Source organism: Larimichthys crocea, chromosome I (genome assembly GCF_000972845.2).
Source record: "Larimichthys crocea isolate SSNF chromosome I, L_crocea_2.0, whole genome shotgun sequence".
Taxonomy (NCBI): domain Eukaryota; kingdom Metazoa; phylum Chordata; class Actinopteri; family Sciaenidae; genus Larimichthys; species Larimichthys crocea.
Window position 1 is genome coordinate 14427079 of NC_040011.1, and position 17969 is coordinate 14445047.

General features: G+C 41.0%; 1 protein-coding gene across 4 annotated transcripts in view; it reads left to right on the forward strand.

Annotated features, from left to right (window-relative positions):
* The window catches only part of iqsec1b (IQ motif and Sec7 domain ArfGEF 1b), a 96946-nt gene that overhangs the window by 60426 nt on the left and 18551 nt on the right, over positions 1 to 17969 (forward strand). For 3 of the 4 annotated variants that reach the window (XM_027280984.1, XM_019267317.2, XM_027280985.1), the window contains one exon: positions 16177 to 16456. In XM_027280984.1, the coding sequence (XP_027136785.1) occupies positions 16177 to 16456 (280 nt within the window). Of the gene's footprint in view, positions 1 to 10174; positions 10347 to 16176; positions 16457 to 17969 lie in introns of those variants that run through there. The other variant, XM_019267318.2, reaches the window with a different exon arrangement.

The window sequence follows — 17969 nt, forward strand, 5'->3', positions numbered from 1 at the left end:
GGGTACTGCCCATCAGTCACTTTGGCAGCAGCACTGCCCACTCGGTGCCAGTGATGAGCAATAGATGGCAGGGAGGGGACACACAGGGGAGAGAGAGGAAGAAAGAGGTGGCAGGGACTTCCAGCAAATTCAGCCTTCATTCATTCCTCCCATCTTTCTCTGGTCAGTCCATTAGAGAGCTCATATGTTGTAGTGCAGACAGGCTTCTTGTCGTCACAAAAAGTGGAATTCAAGAACTACTTCAGGACCTTTGTGAAACACTTAATTCGATATTGACTTGTATAAACGTTCAGTGGTTTCACTAAATGAGTTTTGCAAACTGAAATTTAATTTCCCCTCTAGAGGGTGTAAATAGGCAGACTGTAAGAGCCACAAGAAGAAGGAGAAAAGTTGGAACAGAGGGACACAGTTTCTGCACAAGTGTGTGGAATATTCAGGGGAATGAAAACTTGGCAGCATCAAAGTTCTCCACTCCACCTGGAATTAAATCCAATTTCACCCAAATAGTTTGACGCACCTGGTGCCAGGAACACACCGTCTCACATACAGACCAAAGAGAGACACAATACCAGTAGTGTAATAGAGAGCCTGGGTATTTGTATCACCCTCAGTAAGAAGCCCAAAAAAACAGATGAAAACTTAAACTTTGTAACAATGCTGTCCAACAAATCTGCTCAGCTTCACTGTGACTATTCTCAGTTTACCCAGATTTATTGAGTTTGCTCATTTGTCACGGTACTGTAGATGTCCAAACTTCCATAATTCCAAGCACCTCTTGAACTTCCATCCATGTTGGCCTAAAGATTGAGCCAAAAGTTGGAAACTGGAGTTTGGAATTTGTTCTGTTCTTGGTCTGGAGTCGAAAGGTCTGAACGAAGTCTCTTAAGTTAAGATTTTGTTGTTTTGGTTAGAGTTGCATGATACCCACGGTACCCCGCAGTGCCAAATCGTACTGGTTCCTACTGTACTAGAAATTCTACGGTACTACTGTGGATTTCCCTACATAGCGGCCGCCGCTACTCACCTCGCGGCTTCTCACTGCATGCTACTCGCTTGTAAACAAACCAACATGGCAACTACTGCAACCGAACTACACAGCTGCTGAATGATTGGCTGTTTGCCTGTTATTGGTGACGCCCGGGGATATGATAGGCTGTTTTCGCACGCTGGGTCCACCCGTCTGTTAGTTGATTGGCTGTTTGTGTGTTTCTGCCGGCAAGAACAAACTCCATGGAGACAGCTCCGCTTCGACAAAAATCCGCTTCAAAACAAACAACAAGCTAAAGTTCTGTCTCGCCCAGACACGCACACAGCTTACAGTCCCAAATACGAACAACACACTCACCATGGCAGAAGCACCGGGCCCGAGCGACGAGTCTGCCGACAACACTAGTTTTGCTCAAAAAACCAAACTCGTTGTTTCAAACTTGTTTCAGTCTAATTCTTACTTCACCAGTATTATGTTTATCATGCACCAAACAAAATTATAAGTCATTAATAAGTATTTATGAATTGTACGAATACATTGCAGTTCATAAAAATAATAAGAATAAAAAAAGGCTGCAGTATCTGGTTAATACCCGGAACCGTGATACTCTGTCTGATAAAGTATCGTGGTTACTCATTTTGCTATCATGGCAATTCTAGTTTTAGTCAAGAATGAACTCTCAAGCTCATGTTTTGAACCAACATGAAAAGATGAAAGGGTTTGAACACCTACAAATCTATGTCAAATGAGCAAACTCAGTCTGCTGACTGAAGATACAGTCACAAGCTCTGAAACATTATCAAGTGGACCTCAAGTTGAAGTTTGTCAACTATCTATTTGAACTTGAGTGTGAACTCCTTGGTCACAGACAAAATCAGGTGGCTTCATACAATCACAATGATTCAATTGTTTCTTGATATAACTTCAGAGACTGCTTCATTGAATGAGCAGCAACTTTGAAATTCACCACAAAGGTTTTATTGGTATACGGAGGCAGATGTTGAAATGTGATATACAGCCGCGTCTTAGGCCTGGAAAATCCAGTGCAATAAAAGAACAGGAGAAGACTGTGTGGACTCAATTATTTCTCTGCTTCCAAAGGAAGCAAGGCAAATAATGATGATAAGCACACATTGGATCAAGTTTAGCTAAAATCAGATTTGTTTTAGGCTGACAGTACACCAAAACTCTGTCCAGTAAATGAGCGAAATATGTCCACTTTGTCTGCTTCAAAGATAAAAAATAAGTGTGACTGCATCATTAATGAAAAGCTGGCTTCAGGCAAAGAACCAGAGAGGAAATCCAAAAATCTACAACAGTGAAGAGGAAGTGTTATTTTTGGTCTTCAGGTCATGAACCGTGTGCAGAAACCTGCCCTCTTTGAGTTGAACCTGCTTCATCTTTTCCATTCTCCTCTTGTGTTTTCGTGTTTTGTCTTCTCCTTCACACACAGCCGGTGTCCAGCCATTCTCAGACACAGTCTGAGCACGCTCAGTCGGGCTGCTTTTCCCGGAATAGCAAAATGTTTATGAATACTAATGAAGCAGCAGCTCGTCCACCAGCGCCTCAGGTCTGCGTACGTCACTGCGAGGCTCTCATCTCTTTTCAGCGCAAACTAAACATGTCAGGATCTGTTGTGTGTACTGTGTGAGGCGAAGGCATGTCTTGGCTGCACCTGATGGGGGTGATGGATTTGTTTGTGAATGTACGATTCTGCTGCGCTGAATGTTATCGAGTATTACTTTGTAGGCTGAAGTCTCATTGTCGTTGAGTTCTTTATGGACAAACTCTGTTAGCTGGACTTCCTGAGCTGGGCCGATGACGCTGTGTCACACTCTGTATCTATGGAGGACATCTTAGAAAAATGCTTCCTGTCTTGAATCATCAGATAGCATCAGGGTAGCTCAGATTGTCCACACAGACCTGACAATAACAAACAGTGAAGATTGAAAGTTGATGATAAAAGCTCAACCAGGCTGTGGAGCATAAATGTGGAAAGTTGAACGAAGCACCATTTAAGGATTTATGCCCGGGGATGACACTGATTGTTTTCTGAGTCAGAGGCAGAGCTATACCTTATTTTGTCTAGAAGAGATTAAATCTGACCGGATTACTTAAAGGTTTAATCTGGTTTCGAACAACTTGAGTCATTTTTTAGTCATTTTGGACAACATTCGTGACATTGTACTCATAAAGTTAATCGCTGAGCTCTGAGAATGAGGTGACGTCACTAAAAACAAGTCAGCTAGGTCAAAAACACGAGATGTCAGACAATCAGACAGGTTTTGAACAAACCCTCGGGTTATTTTAAAGAGAAAACAAAAGAATGGTAAAATTATTACCGGTACCTCTAATTAAACCCAAAGAAGATCTTTTTTTTGTATTTATCATTAGTCTGACGTACAAAACTTCTCTTTTAGTCAACATTTAATCATCTAGTGCTGCTAGATAAGTGTTTTGCTCTGTTGCTTTGCCAGAACTGCAGCTCTGATTCATGGTCAGCGACCTCTGTTTGTTAGCCTGGCTTTTGTGTGGAGAGTCAGTCAGCAGCAGCAGATGTGTAGCTGCTGTCAGTCAGCCAGAAGCTTGATGTGTCACAATGAAAAAAAAAATTGGTTTTAGTAAAAACTGGCTGCAAAATAATCACCAGTCTAAGCCTAAACATCTCCACCTAACCTTATGCCTTTATACTTCTTCTCTTATATTGATGTCAGAGCATTGTGTTGACATTATTCCTGACCTTAATATGTACAATTCATTCAATCAATTGAATGATATTATGAAGACCTGTTGTTATATACAGCTGGTAACTAGTGACAAAGATGTGATATAAATGTAATCCTTGCTGGTTTTCTCGTTCTTTTCATGCTTTAACCATGAAATGGGAATAAATTTGTTCTTTGTGATATTTGTGAATCATTTGTGATCATGAAGTGGTCTTAAATGTAAGCCTGGTGAACTCTGACTGTACGTACCACCGATGTGAGCACAGTTTTCCTGCATCATTTTTACTGACAGCGCAGGTGCACTCACTTTCAGTTTTATCTTGTGGTTTAGGTAATCTGGCTAAACCATCAGATGGTTTTCTAACTGCTCACATTTCTTGCACTGTCAGACTTTATTGTAGTGAAGCTATTACCTTAATTCAGTTTCAATTATATCATACCTGATAGAAATGAACAGAACAATGGAAAATAAGTGAAAAAGTCCCTAAGTGTAATAACTCAAACTAGCCTTTAAACCTCAGCTGCTATGTGAGGTTGCTCAGTGCTGTGGCTTAATGGTGGTGGTGGTGATGGTGGTTTTGGCACCAGAGCCTATCGGCAGCTCAGGAACAGGATGGAGGAAGAGTTGCAGCGGGAGGATTAGCACAGATAAGCTGAATAACTGCACTGTGGTCAGAGGGGCGACCACAGCAGAGCACGAACATTGAGCAGATTCAATGCCATATGCTCATCAATGTAACATCGATGTTGTGTTTTCATCTGCCAGCTGCTGACTCTGCAGCTTGCGGCCTTTTATATGGTGTGTGTGTGTCTGTGCACTTAATGAGTGCACAAATGCATAGATGCTTGCATGTAGTTGGTATTTATCTTTGACTAAGTAATGTGTGGTGTGTATTTGATGTATTATACACTGGCCAGGAGCAATATGCATGTGCATCATGGGAGCCAGTGGTTAGTTAAGTTAATCCTCTCGCCACTCTCTCTCTCACTTTCTCTCTCTGAGGCTGAGAGGGCAGAGCCACCGCCTCCCTCTGAAGGCCACACGTGGGTGGATTCTGAGCTCAGGGATTACAGGGTTGAAGTGGAGCCAAAACAGCTTTCCAGCGGACAGCCAGAGACTTAGTCAGCCTGCTGGTCCAGGCCTTGGCCACGCTCAGTAGAAGGGGTGTGGGTGATGTAGCTGGAGGCCGGCCAGAGCAGGAGGGCAGTCACTGCAGAGATCTTTGTTTTCACATCAAAATGAACTTATTCCCCAGTGTGTGTAAACAGGAGATGGTGCTTACAAAAGGAGATAATTATAAATGTGCTGACATGTTGTTGGCATGCCCGACGATGCACTTGTGAAAACACACTACAGTCTTTAGTTAATGCAGGGAAATAAAAAAAAACATTTATGACTTTTTAAATAGCGGGCCTGTTTGTGTGTTCAGCCCTGCCTCATAATTAAGATGAAGTGGATTGTAAAAAACAATCAGGTCAAATATAATTTCATCTTTCAAGCTACAACAAACGCTCTCTAAAACCAATGCTAGGAACATAATCACTGCCGGAATCGTGTTCACTGACGAGTCCAGGAAGAGTTTGTGTTCTGCCTCCCATGTATGGTTAGATTGTGTTAACATTAGGACACGAGCTGGGCCTTTGTTTAAGAAGACGCTGACATTTCCCTAAATTAAATCCTTAAAACTGTTCATCATACTTAAGTTACCACATGCAGATATTGAGGTGGGTGACTAGTTCAGGTGACATTACATTTCTCTGAAAACATACTGTTACAAATTAGTAGAAATCATATTTTATAGGCGATTCAACAAAGCCTTTATCAATTTACTAAGTCTGCAACATTTTTTTTTAATGAATTTATCATTTTATGTTCTACGATTTTCATGATAACCAGCCCACTTTATTCCAGCTCATAAAGACAACCTGTGGAGTTGTGACATTTAGTAGCACCATGGAGCTGTTTCTTTAATCAGGGTTTTGTTTTGTGCATGCACGTGCACAAAACAAAAGTGATACGCTATACATTACTGGCAGTGGTGTCACACTATTTCTCTGTTCTACGGGGGTCATAAATGTCTGAGATGTGCAGAAATATGTCGGCAAAGGATCCTAACAAAAGAAAACTGCGTAAAGTGTTCATTAAGAAAAGAAATGCATTTATCATGTTTGCTAGACCTCAAGGAAACACACAATAAGTTTTGGTGACTAACGCTGAATGTGAACATAACTTTTGTTTCTTTACAGAAAAAACTCCACACGGCACCTTTAAAGTTGGGCATTTGCAAATTGTGCATTCATAGAACATGCATGCAGAAGCATACTGTGTGTTTCTTTATTCTCCTTTCTTAAAACATTGTGACATGATGAATACTCTGTCCACACACTTAGACTGGCTGCACAACTCACCTGTACTGTAGCTGTTCTAGTCATCAGTAATTAAAGTAACCAGGACAGAAATTTGACGAATTATAATCTGTTTCAGTCAGTTATAATCTCTCATTATGTGACAGCAGAATATGTAGGGTATATGATCTCTCCCCATAACGAAGCACCAAGCTCAGCACAGCGGGGAGACGAGAGTGATGATAACTTCCCCTTTTCTCCCTTTCTGGGTGGAAGATGGGGTGAAGGTGGAGTTTTTGAAATGCAAGTTGAACTTGGTGAATGCTTTGCATTGTTGCTTCACAGTTTCGGCACTACGACTGACTGTGTCCCATCGCATGGAGTAAACAGGCACATGGTGCAGCCTCTGTGTGATTTGGTGCCATGAAGCAGCATGTTTGTCAGAGCGCTCTCCTCAGTGTCTCTGTGCGGTAGATCTCGACTCCCTGTGTTTCTAATCAGCGTTGCTGTTGTTTTTAGCCGCAGCCATGGCATCTGGGGAGGTGGACATGCAGACACATTTGTCTCAAGCTGCTCCGCTCACACAGACTGGTCAATTTACTTACCAAGCGGAGCAGAAAATGCAGTGTCTGTCAATGACTCTATTTTTAGCCGTGCTGGATGAGAACCCTTCTCATGCAATATGTGAAATATATCAGCGCTGTAAGAGCTTTTGTCACCCCAAATGTAGAAGGAGGTGGAGAGGTTTGGACATTGTAGATGAAGGTAGATGAAGGTGGTTATAGTTGGACTGTAGCTGTGACACCATCCATCCAGCCCCGGCAAGGAGCTGCAACTGATGTAGGGATTAATACAAGGACGACAGTCCCTGCTGTTTCCACTTTGGAGTCTAGACGGAGTGTGACAGGTGTGTCTGTAACACAAGCCCTTAAAAGAGCTGTCCGGCGTTGAGTGGTCCGTCTGGAAACTCACTGTGAAAGCACTCGGTCAGAATTATTCAGCTACTCTAGAAGGACCAGCTGTTTTATGAATTCCTCAGTGGCTTTTTAAGTGTGATAGATGGATAATAAACACGTGAGGAGGCACATGACAATCTCGACATCTCAACAATCTTGCTTGGATTAAGCTCATATTGAGACTATACATAAATCAAGTAATCATTTCAGTTATTCTTGTCATATACAGTGCAGTCAGTGTTTTGTTTCAGGTGTTGTCATTCAACAGGCCTCAAAGGGCATAGGAGGAACCTGATGCAATGTGTTTGAAAAAGCAGTGTAGTAAGAAGTGTTGGAATAATAAGACTTGTTTTGTTTGTAATGAGAGCAGACAGTTTGTACAGATAACACACTAAGTAATAAAGTGGCTGTTATGCTGTGTCACCACTACGTGGTACAGTTCAGCTCGACTCAGCTCGCTCTTTTTCAGTTTACCATGGTCAAACCTTTTGGGTGTGTTGGGTACCTGGTACTTTTTTGGCATCACCTTGATCAAGTTGCCAACTGCACTGTGCTGATATACCAAACCACAGACCACTGACTGGTCAGAGAATCGGTATTAGAATCGTGACTCACGCAATAGTCATCCTGTGTTTTTCAGCAGCCTTTTGTTTTTTGCTGCATTCAGCTTTTTCTGAAACAAAGCTTGTTTCCTTGCTGTGACAAACAGCCATCTGTTTGCATTGGAGATGATGTCACGTCAGTTTCACGCAGTGTTAGTGCTATGATAATTAGTTTTATGGGCTATATTGGTGAGGTACTATCTACATTTGAAAATTAAATCAAACCGAGCCGATCCACACCGTGCAGTGGAAATGAGGCTTTGAGTCCCTGTATACAAATCTATCACTCCATAAGTACCAACCATAAGTAACCAACAAACCATAAGTACCAATTGATACCAACCGTTTTTCTTTTATTTATACCAGTGGTGCCCAGTTGTTTGGGGGTAGATGCAAAGATTGTGTAGTAGCTTAACCCATTTGAATATTTGAAGTCCGGCAGATGGAACCACCACTTGTTGAGAGTGTGAGAGATTGAGTGAGTTCTGGATGTATGGATGCTGTTTAGTTACAGCATGAAATTCCCCCTTTTTTAACATGACTTTTAACATTTGTATAGTGGGCTTCAGAGGTGTTGGTGAAAGAAAGAAAGAAAATAAGCATATTTCACAAAATATTGACCCATTCCCTAAATATAAACAACTGTTTATTGCTACACATCCCAAGATATTACCCGAGCTTACAAAAGAGTCACAGTCTCATAAATCTTAGGAAACCCACTATACTGTATAGGGAACATTCCATCTTCTGTGTCTCTGGAGGTGACCTGCAATGACCATTTCTGTTCGTTTTCTACAAATAAATACATTACCCTAATTTAACAGTAATGAAGGCGACCAAGAGCAAAAGGTGGCTTGATCATCCATTTTCAGTATACCGATCCTCATGCCCAAGTTCAAACTGTCCATGAATCATTTCAGATCTGTCACAGAGCCATGGTATGTTTACGAGCACCTCCCCTTCAGCATATGGCACAGACTCAGACTCATTTACGAGGTAAAAATACTCCACTTCTCTCCTAACTACTGTACAGTCTGGCTGCTCACAGTCAAGATAGAGATGAGAGGGACAAAAATATCCCAAGGTCTGATCAAAGGCAGCTGTCTCGAACAACGTCTGTCTGCATTCAGACAGATGTAGTGGGCGTTAAATGCTGCAGCTTTACCTTAAGATTCACAACCACGATGAATGCAAAAGGGAACCAACTGGCTCAGGTAGTGCTTGGCCAGGCTAAACGTTTGAATTATGTGTGATTTGACCTAAACTCAGATTTGATTGGTCTGGGGATCAAGACTTTGTAGCAATTTTAGGTATTCTTCAGGTTTGTGCATGACTTTGTTGTTGTTCAGCTCTGGGTCACTGGCGTTAATTCAGATCTCCCTGAGCTCTGTGGTCAGCATTGTCCAGAAGTGTGCATTCACAAAGGAAGGTCAGATCATTTTTGTCCACATTTGCCCTCCGAGGGATCATCTTAAACTCCCTTTATAATTAACTCTACATTGTCTTTACTTTTTTCTATCTGATGCACTTTGCATGAACCTTCACCATATGGGAAACATTTTGCTCCTTTTTATTACAGCCCATAAGAGGCATTCACCACTCCCGCTTCACTCTTGCTTATTATAGACTGCAATTAGGATTATTTTCCATATTATATAGAGCCATTAAGAATTTCTTTTTTGAGGCAAGTATGTACTGAAGATGTATATACTTCCTTGGAGGTTACAGTGTGCAATCACAAGACATTTGAGGGTCTACAGTCATGGCGGATCCAAAGCAAACCAAAGCTATTAGCCGTGTTATCTCAGTGTGTTACGCTGCATGGTTGCTTTGGTTCGATAACATCTTTGGTCCACTTGATACACGCCCGTTGTTTGGGTAATGATGTCATTATACAGAAATGGATAGGCCCCCTCACTGCTCACTCTTTGGGCCGAGGCAGGGGAATAGGAGTGGGGGAAATCACCCTAAACATCAGCGCAGGAGCTGGGAGGGGCCATGAGTCAAACATTCCCTATTAGCATGGTTGTTTGTTTAAAGGATAACTCGACTGGCCGAGCAGCTGTTGCTTGTTCTGCATTGTCTGTTTGAAGACTGTTGGTAGTGATAGCATCGTTTTAAGTGCTCTTTTTGGGTCTGTCTTACAGCAGTTGTAAAGTTGGGATTATCAGACACTGTATACGCCTTCCATATGAAGCTGGAGGGTGACGTCTAGGGACAGTTGTACCGCCGTAAAGCTCACATTACTGCAGCCCTATCTCCACAGTCACAGCAGATAAAATGGTATATCGAGGGGTTTCCCCGAGCTTCATCCTTGCCACCCGGATTTTCTCGCTATTAATAAAGCCCTCTAGAGCTTCCTCAATCTTCCCTTCCATTTTTACTCCTTACTTGTTGCCCCTTCCTGTTTAAGACCCTCCTCATCTGTGGGGCACCAGTGCTCCCGCTGCCACACGACCCAGTTTCCTCTGGAGGAATTCCCTCCCTCTTCCTGAGAACGCCCCTCCTTGCAAAGCTCTGAAGGGAAAGGCCAGAACTATGAGAGGTGTCCAAGAGTGAAGTCGTGTGCTGTGTTCGGCTGCAAAAGCTTACGTTTAACCCGGGGATGGAGTAACAGAGAGCAGGGTGGTGATGGGTCAGGTTTAGGGATTCAGAGGGCCAACATGTGGTGTCTCCAGTGTGCCTCTGACAGGACTCAGTCCTTACTGGAGCTGGAGTCAGACAGCTGGTAAGTTGAGTGTGTGCATGCTGGTGCTGGTGGTGTGTGTAGACGTTGATACTTTTAATAGTTGCTTGACATGTACTTACTCTCTGATTTGTCTCATGAAGTAGGTTGTACATTTCACTAATGGTCGCTCCTTTATTCAGGCACTGCTGCCAGACTCAACTGAGATCAATTGAAAAAGCATTTATTAAACCAAATTGCTGTTACTCTTTATTGGATGGATTGACTTTAATGTAGTGGATCTTGTGCCAGGGCAGAGCTGCTGATGAAATTCACAAGGAAGCACACTTAGGTGTAAATAAGTTTGCGCTCTGTTTGTGATGCAGCAAAGGTTCGTGCTACACTGATGAGCCGCTAGTTGATTCTCCTGCCGTGTGCCAAGCAAGTAAATGCAGCTCATATTTTACCGTGCCCTCTAATTCATATTTGATCCACTTAAACTAATTCCAAGAGTTACTCACTCGTGGAAAACATGCAACAACGTCAGTGTGAGTACACAGCAAAACAAAGCAAACCAGAAGAGGCAGGTTGTGTGTGTCTGTGTGTGTGAGAGAGAGTGGCAGGTTGAAGTAATTAATTCATCACTGTGGAGTGACACAGTGAGAAGAGGCTCCACTTGAAGAAGCCACTCATTGCCACAATGAGCACGTCTCCAGGGGAGGTGTTGACACCAGAGCTGTCCTCACAGCACCCGCCCCCCCTCTGCTGGATCCATCCATCCATCTACACACCACACACACAGCATTAAAATTCTATCAGTTACTACTTTATGCACAGTCATGGGATGCTCCTGCGCTTTGTGCATTTTTGAGCTGAATGCTGTAATCTGAGGCGCACGTCTTTTTATGTCAGTGTAATCCATATTTAAAAAAAAAAAAAGGTTAGCTCAAGATGGCAGGGAGAGGTGAAATTTAAAGGGGCACTCCACCAATTGTACATGTCACAGGGTGAATTTGGCAGCTTGTGAAAACAGCTTTATAATGTCTTCTGTGGCTCCGGGGAGGTTTCGTCAAGTCAAGAAAATTACTGAAAGTCAGTCAAGTAATCTCAGCTGTAGTCTGAAGACTACAGCTTTTTAATGGAAAGTCTGTTTTACAGTTTGTGGTTCTGGAGCTTGAATAAAGTGGACATTTACAGTAGTTCTGCTGTAGTGACCAGTTATCTGACTGGTGGTGAGCAGGACTGACCCAGTCCTCCAGTCGGCTGAAATTGTAGCACACTGGAACAATCCATCAGGTTGAGAGAGAGCGAAGACAAACTTGGTGGCAGATTTATGATTGACACGTTAACGGCAGTCACAGACACTGACAGTGTAGGTTCTGTATATATCAGTGTCAGATTTTTGAACACTGAACGTTGAATAGATGCATTCTATGTGATCTGGTTTTGCTGTTTCCTGCTTTGATCACATTCTCCACGGTGAGTGTCTCACTTCACTTTACGATGTAGATAGAGGTACAGGAGTTACTTCCACGGGCATCAGAAACACAACTCATCACATGTTATTGTACTCTTATGTGTTTAGTAGCAAACATGAAAATATGTTTATTCAGTTCAGATAGAGTTTTGTTTGCTAAGTTAAAATTTTCTTTGCAAAATATTTTCAAAGAAGATTTTTTTCTGTGCTCTGAATGTCCTATTTCATTCAGAACTGAGACAAGAGTATGATTCCATATATAAATCACCCAAAATTATGTATGAAGGCCTATTATATATAAAAGTATAAATTATTTAAGTGTAAAAAAAAAAAAAGCTCATTAGCAATGACAGATTGGTGGGATGTACTGCAATCAATTCAGACTAATTCATCTAAAAAAAATTATTTTCAATGCGCAGGACATGGTGACTGCTATTTTTTTCTTCAAAAACACGTCATTGTCTTAAAATCCAGAATCAAGAGAAGCTACATTAGGAACAAGTGGGATTTGTTTCAAGGACTTTGAGATATAAAGCTTGGATCAGTAACAGAGGTTTAAAGATGGACGTTAATAGAAGACAGATCTCTTCAAATGCTCATTATAATTGTGTTTGACAGAGGTCACTCATGCCATATACAATCTGTGACTTCCTGGTAAGAAGTTTGGATTATTTTCTGCTCTTTGTAGTGCGCTGCTGTGGAACTGCGACAAGTCTAGAAAAAACACAAGCCTGTTTTCTTTTGATAGTGTGATGACATTTCATTTCATCATAGTGATCAAGAGGGCAAACAGATTTTCTCTCCATCTGAGGATATCTCCACGTTCATTCAGAATGAGGTGCCTTCTGTCTTGACATATTCTAAGAACTTTGGACTCTCGTTCCTCCTCCTCTGCCCTTTTTATCCAATGTGCCTGATTTAAAATTGGATTTTTTTTGGTGAGGAGAAAGATATTAATTTTAATGAGGCTGGATGAATGCTTGGCACAGACTGTAGAAGTCTCTCAGTTAGTCGACAAGTCTGACCAAAGTCATACCTCTCTCTCTTTTCCCCCTGGTCTGAGGGGAATTGGATCAGTAACGTATTGACTGCTAGGTGCCACGTGAGGCTTCACATTCAGTCCTTTATATTTTGCAAGGAATGATAATCCTGAACCAACATTCCCGGTTTTGCTGAAGCTGTTTGTCGTTGCTGTTTAGTTGAGTTTTAACACGTTGCACGGTTGATCTTGTTCAGTAACTCCAATGCATCACAACCAGCTAAGCAAAGACATAAACATGCCTCAAGTGCGTTTATGCTTTCAGGCTGAGTTCCTCGAGGCGTCTGCTGACTTCGAGCTGAGTGCCACATTTCAAGCATGCTAAACCTCTCTTCCATCTAAACAAATGGATATTTCCAATTAGACATCCTCTGCTGGAGCAGACGTATTACAGCCCACCCTTCAGTCTAATTAAAGGACTCTCTCTGTCTGATTAGATTCGTTCCTTTTAGAATTAAAAATGCGTTGAGGATGCATGGGGAGCAGAATGAAGACGCAGAGAGAATTTGTATAATGAGCATAGAGTGTCCAGCTCAGGGAGAGGAGACATTTTCTCTAATGAGAGATGTTATCCCATGACGGATGACCCTCAGCATACCCCACTGTGACTTGGCTGAAAAGCAACAAATCCTCCAGACTACATAACAAAATAAATTGTTTCTCCTGGGCTTGAGTAAGAGGAATATTATGTAAGAGGAATAATTCATTTTGTTTTCTGATCTGCTATAACTATGGCTCAGGTAATGTTACTTTAAGGCACACTACTTAGTTAAGGTTTGGAAAAGGTCACCGTCAGAAAGAGACAGAAAAAACTGTGACTTTGGACGTTAAACACCAAAATGGAGTCAGGATGTGTTTAGCCTAGCTTAATATAAAGACCAAAGTAAAAAAAATCGACTGTAAACCTCTAAAGTTCACTAATCTCAACTGTTTAATTTGTCTCAGGAGTTATGTGCTTAACCTGTCTTATAGGGAACAGTAGCCAGGTGCAGCTAAGCCAATAGCCTCCTGGTTCTACCTCCAAACTTGCAGATCGAAACCAACTGAATACTCTCCCAAGCCTCACCCTCTCCTTCCATGCATGTAGGAAAAAACTCAGTCCATATCTGAATCAGCTGTAGTTTGTCTGTTCTGGGCTACTGTAGAAAAATGGCGGACTCTGGTGGAAGAGGACCCTCTCTCACTGTAGATATAAAGGGCTCATTTTAAGACAATGGAAACACAACAATTTGTATATTGATGATTGGTGATTAGTTGTGACAGGTGATTATACACTAATGAAAACATACTACTGAATATTATATTCAATTCCTGCAAAGAAATACTCTTACATATCAAACCTTACACACTGGACCTTTAAAATCCTTTACACTTAACAAATGACACGCATCCAAAAGATATCTCAGTTGTCCACCAGTACTTAAACACAGCTTGCATTTGTGGGTCTGTGGAAAGAGTCTTAAAACTTGACCCACACATGTAACCTGATCAGAGCCAATAAGGCAATCCGAGCTCACACTGAACAATCTGTAAATAAAAACAAAAGAATGTTACAAATATTTTAGACATTTGTAAACATATTTGTAAACATTTTGAGTCTCTCTATAGAATAGATGTATAAGTTACGTAATACGATGAAAAGCAGAACAACATTTCTCCTCTTTTATTTCCTGTCCCCTTGGAGTCTCGACCTCCACGTTAGCCACCACTGGTCTAGATGATGTCAGCAAAATCTTCCTCAATCAGCATAAAATGTAAAACGTGGCATCTCTATTTTCTATCGTTGACTGGAAATCATCTTTGCATGTTTAAGTGGAACCCTCTGGTATTCTGTTTGCATGCACAACATATTTACTGCTCTGAGCCACCTTTGGACATCTAATCTCTTTTATTTTAGCCTTTATTATCTAACCTTGACACATTCTCCCACAGCGAACCAGATATTTGACAAGGTTATGCAGTGATAGATGTCTCGAGATGTGCGTCCTTGTTCTGAGCCTTTCCACTTCATCCATCAGCTGACAACAAACAAAATGAAATGATATCGATCGTATTTTGCTAAGAAAAAGGTTGCTTTAAGGAAGAAAAGCTCACATTTCCACCATAGTTTGCAACTGGCAAGGTGAAGTTCAGGAAATCAGCTGTCACTTTTACAGTCTGGGGACCGTAACTACATAATAGTGCCGCCTCAGTTCTGACTTTGGTTGATGAATTGAGACATTTTTCTCTCTCAGACAGTTTGACTGCACTGTTGATACAAGGTCAGATGGTACACAGGCAATAAGCCTGTACTCTGTAACATGAATTTATTGTTTTCTGTGTTTTGATAGTGGCAATGTGAGCTACTGCTGTGTGCAAATCAGTGCAGTAAGTACAGACGATGGGTGTTTAGGTTGTGAGCTGTTTATGACGTGATTCACAGCTACAATGTTATCCCTTTGATTATGTGCTGAAATGTGTGTGAGTTGACAATATGCATTCAGTTTAGATTGAGATGCCTTTCTTCTTCTTCTCGCATCAGCAATTTCTCTTTGCTGAGCTGGCTTCGGATGCATTTAATTTAAATGTCCATATATAAAATATACTTTAGTCTTCTTATATTGGCATCCAGTTCTGCCTAGAAAAAAAGCTTAGCTTGTCAGAATCAGGATTCCTGTCTCTGGAGAGGGGCAGCGAAGATTAGGTTGCTGTTTTTCTTCTTCTTCTTCTTCTTCATCTTCTTCTTCTTCTTCTTCCAAAAAAACTCAGCTTTGCTTCCTCAAAGTAGTAGTTATTGAGCTGTACCCAGGCTCCAAAGCACGGTGCATTTATCCCTCTCAGGTAATCACAACAGTCTTAAGAGGTGTGGAGGAGGTGAGCAGATCTGCGGTTGACATTTAGCTGTTGCAGCCTGGTGTGGCACAGCGAGTCATTGCTCAACAATTTATCCAATCAGCTGTCCAGGTTGGTGTTGTTGCTGCAGACAAAGATCCGTATTGATCTTAATTTGAAAGGCGCTGCCTCACATGCTTTAATCACTCTTGACATTGTGTTGCTTTGTTTTTACTGAACGATTGAGCTCCTGATAATGTCGTGTTTGCTTTATGTTTGTTCCCTGGCATTCATCATTTATTCATAGGCATTTAATTTCCCCTAATCAAGATATAGTCGCTTAGGACGGCTTTGGGTATTTTCTGCTTTGTAGAGGGAATGTGTAAAGGGACAGGCAGCACTCAGACTGCTGCTATAAATTCTCTCACTCATATTTATACCCTGCCAGCAGTATCAAAGTTCACTCTTTCCCTCTGTCACGTGCTTCTCGTTGAAACACAAAGCAGTGCATGCCCTCAGGAAAATGACTCAGCGAACTAAACCACTGCTCTGTATGTGTGTTGCAGTGTGGAAGGTGATGCCCCAGGCAGTGAGTTGGGCGCCTCTGTGGACCCCAGCAGCGGCTATAGTTGTGTCCCAGTGACCCGCAGCGGCGGGCTCGGCCCGGACCACTTGGACAGCCAGCTCTACGGACACATCTTCCTGCCGGGCCACCAACGGCCCCGCCGACCCAAGCTCCAGCACTCCCAGTCGATCCTCCGAAAGCAGGCAGAGGAGGAGGCCATCAAGCGCTCCCGCTCACTGTCAGAGAGCTATGAGCTCTCATCAGATCTACAGGACAAGCAGGTGAGGGAGGGGGTAGACACTCAACATACTGGAGGGGTGATGAAGCAAAAAGACAATATTAATAGAACAATACTTTTCTAATGTATTATCTCAGACAGAATCCAAAAATGTTTTGCTTTCAATTGCTGATACTTTTATTGTGGTGTTTTATTTTGGAGTTGCTAATACTTCAATCATTCACACTGCACCAGTCAGTACTGTGTATGATAATTTATAATGTATCACCAATGGAACCAATCACTGTGTATGTGTGGCTTTTCTTGACAAACCCTCAGAGAATTGTCACCTAACTTTTCCCTTCCTTAATACTACAGATCATTTTAGTATCTTTCAGCTCATTGTTTTGTTTTTCCAGCCTGCAACTTTACTGTTTTGGTTCAGTCTCAGCAGTTTTCAGGAAAAAATAACTACCCACAGCACTAAACTGCAGTCAAACAAACCTGCTGAACCAAAAGAAACTTGCAAAAGAATTTTGTAAAGTTACAAAATCAGTGGTATCATATCCCTATGATATGATATCACTATATATATATATATATATGGGCTACATAGTGACAAGGTCACATGATCAAAACAGCACACAATGAATTTGTTCTTACCGTACTGCAGACCTGACCTGCATAGACAGACAAAGGAGCTGTGAGAGTTACTGAGATAACACAAAACAAACAGGACAATGTTTGATCTCCATATTAGAACAGTGTTCATGCTTCTATTAAACAATGTGAACTGTGTGAAACTACTCACACTTAATAATAATAATAATCATTAATAATAATAATAAACAATAATAATAATATATTATTTATTATTATTCGTAGTAGTAGTGTAGTAGTTAGTAGTAGTAGTAGTAGTTGTAGTGATTGTATTATTATCATCTATAATAATAATAATAATAATTATTATTATATTATTATTTTATATATTATTATTCTATAATTATCCTATATTATAATTCTATTATTATATAATATAATAATAATAATAAGAAGAAGAAGAATTATTATTATTATTATAAACTTTATTTACAGAGCATTTCATACAGATGGTGTAGCTCAAAGTGCTGAACAAACTAGTGCAGTAACTGCATGATAAAACCACACAATCAAATGAACAAATAAAGTTATTAAATAGCAGGTATACTAATAGCAGTAGAATATGTCAAAAGAAAAGAACAATATAATATGAAAAAGATGTAAATTCAACAGAGATACAACAAAAAAAGGAAAATGAGAGTTAAAGGCAATGTTAATAAATGTTGTTGTTTCTTATAGTATCTTATTATTCTAGCTTCTTGATAGGGCAGTCCATAGTTTAAAAAGGCTGAGTGGCTGATTTTATTATTCGTGTGATAGTCTGTACTTAAAAACAACAAAGGATGTAAGAGGGTTACAATGAATTGGAAATGTAGGTCAGTCCCAAACCATTAAGAGCACTGTACACCAGAACTTTAAAATCTATCTGACAGCCAGTGCAGGTAAGATAAATCTGATATGTTCTCTCTTTTTTCTGA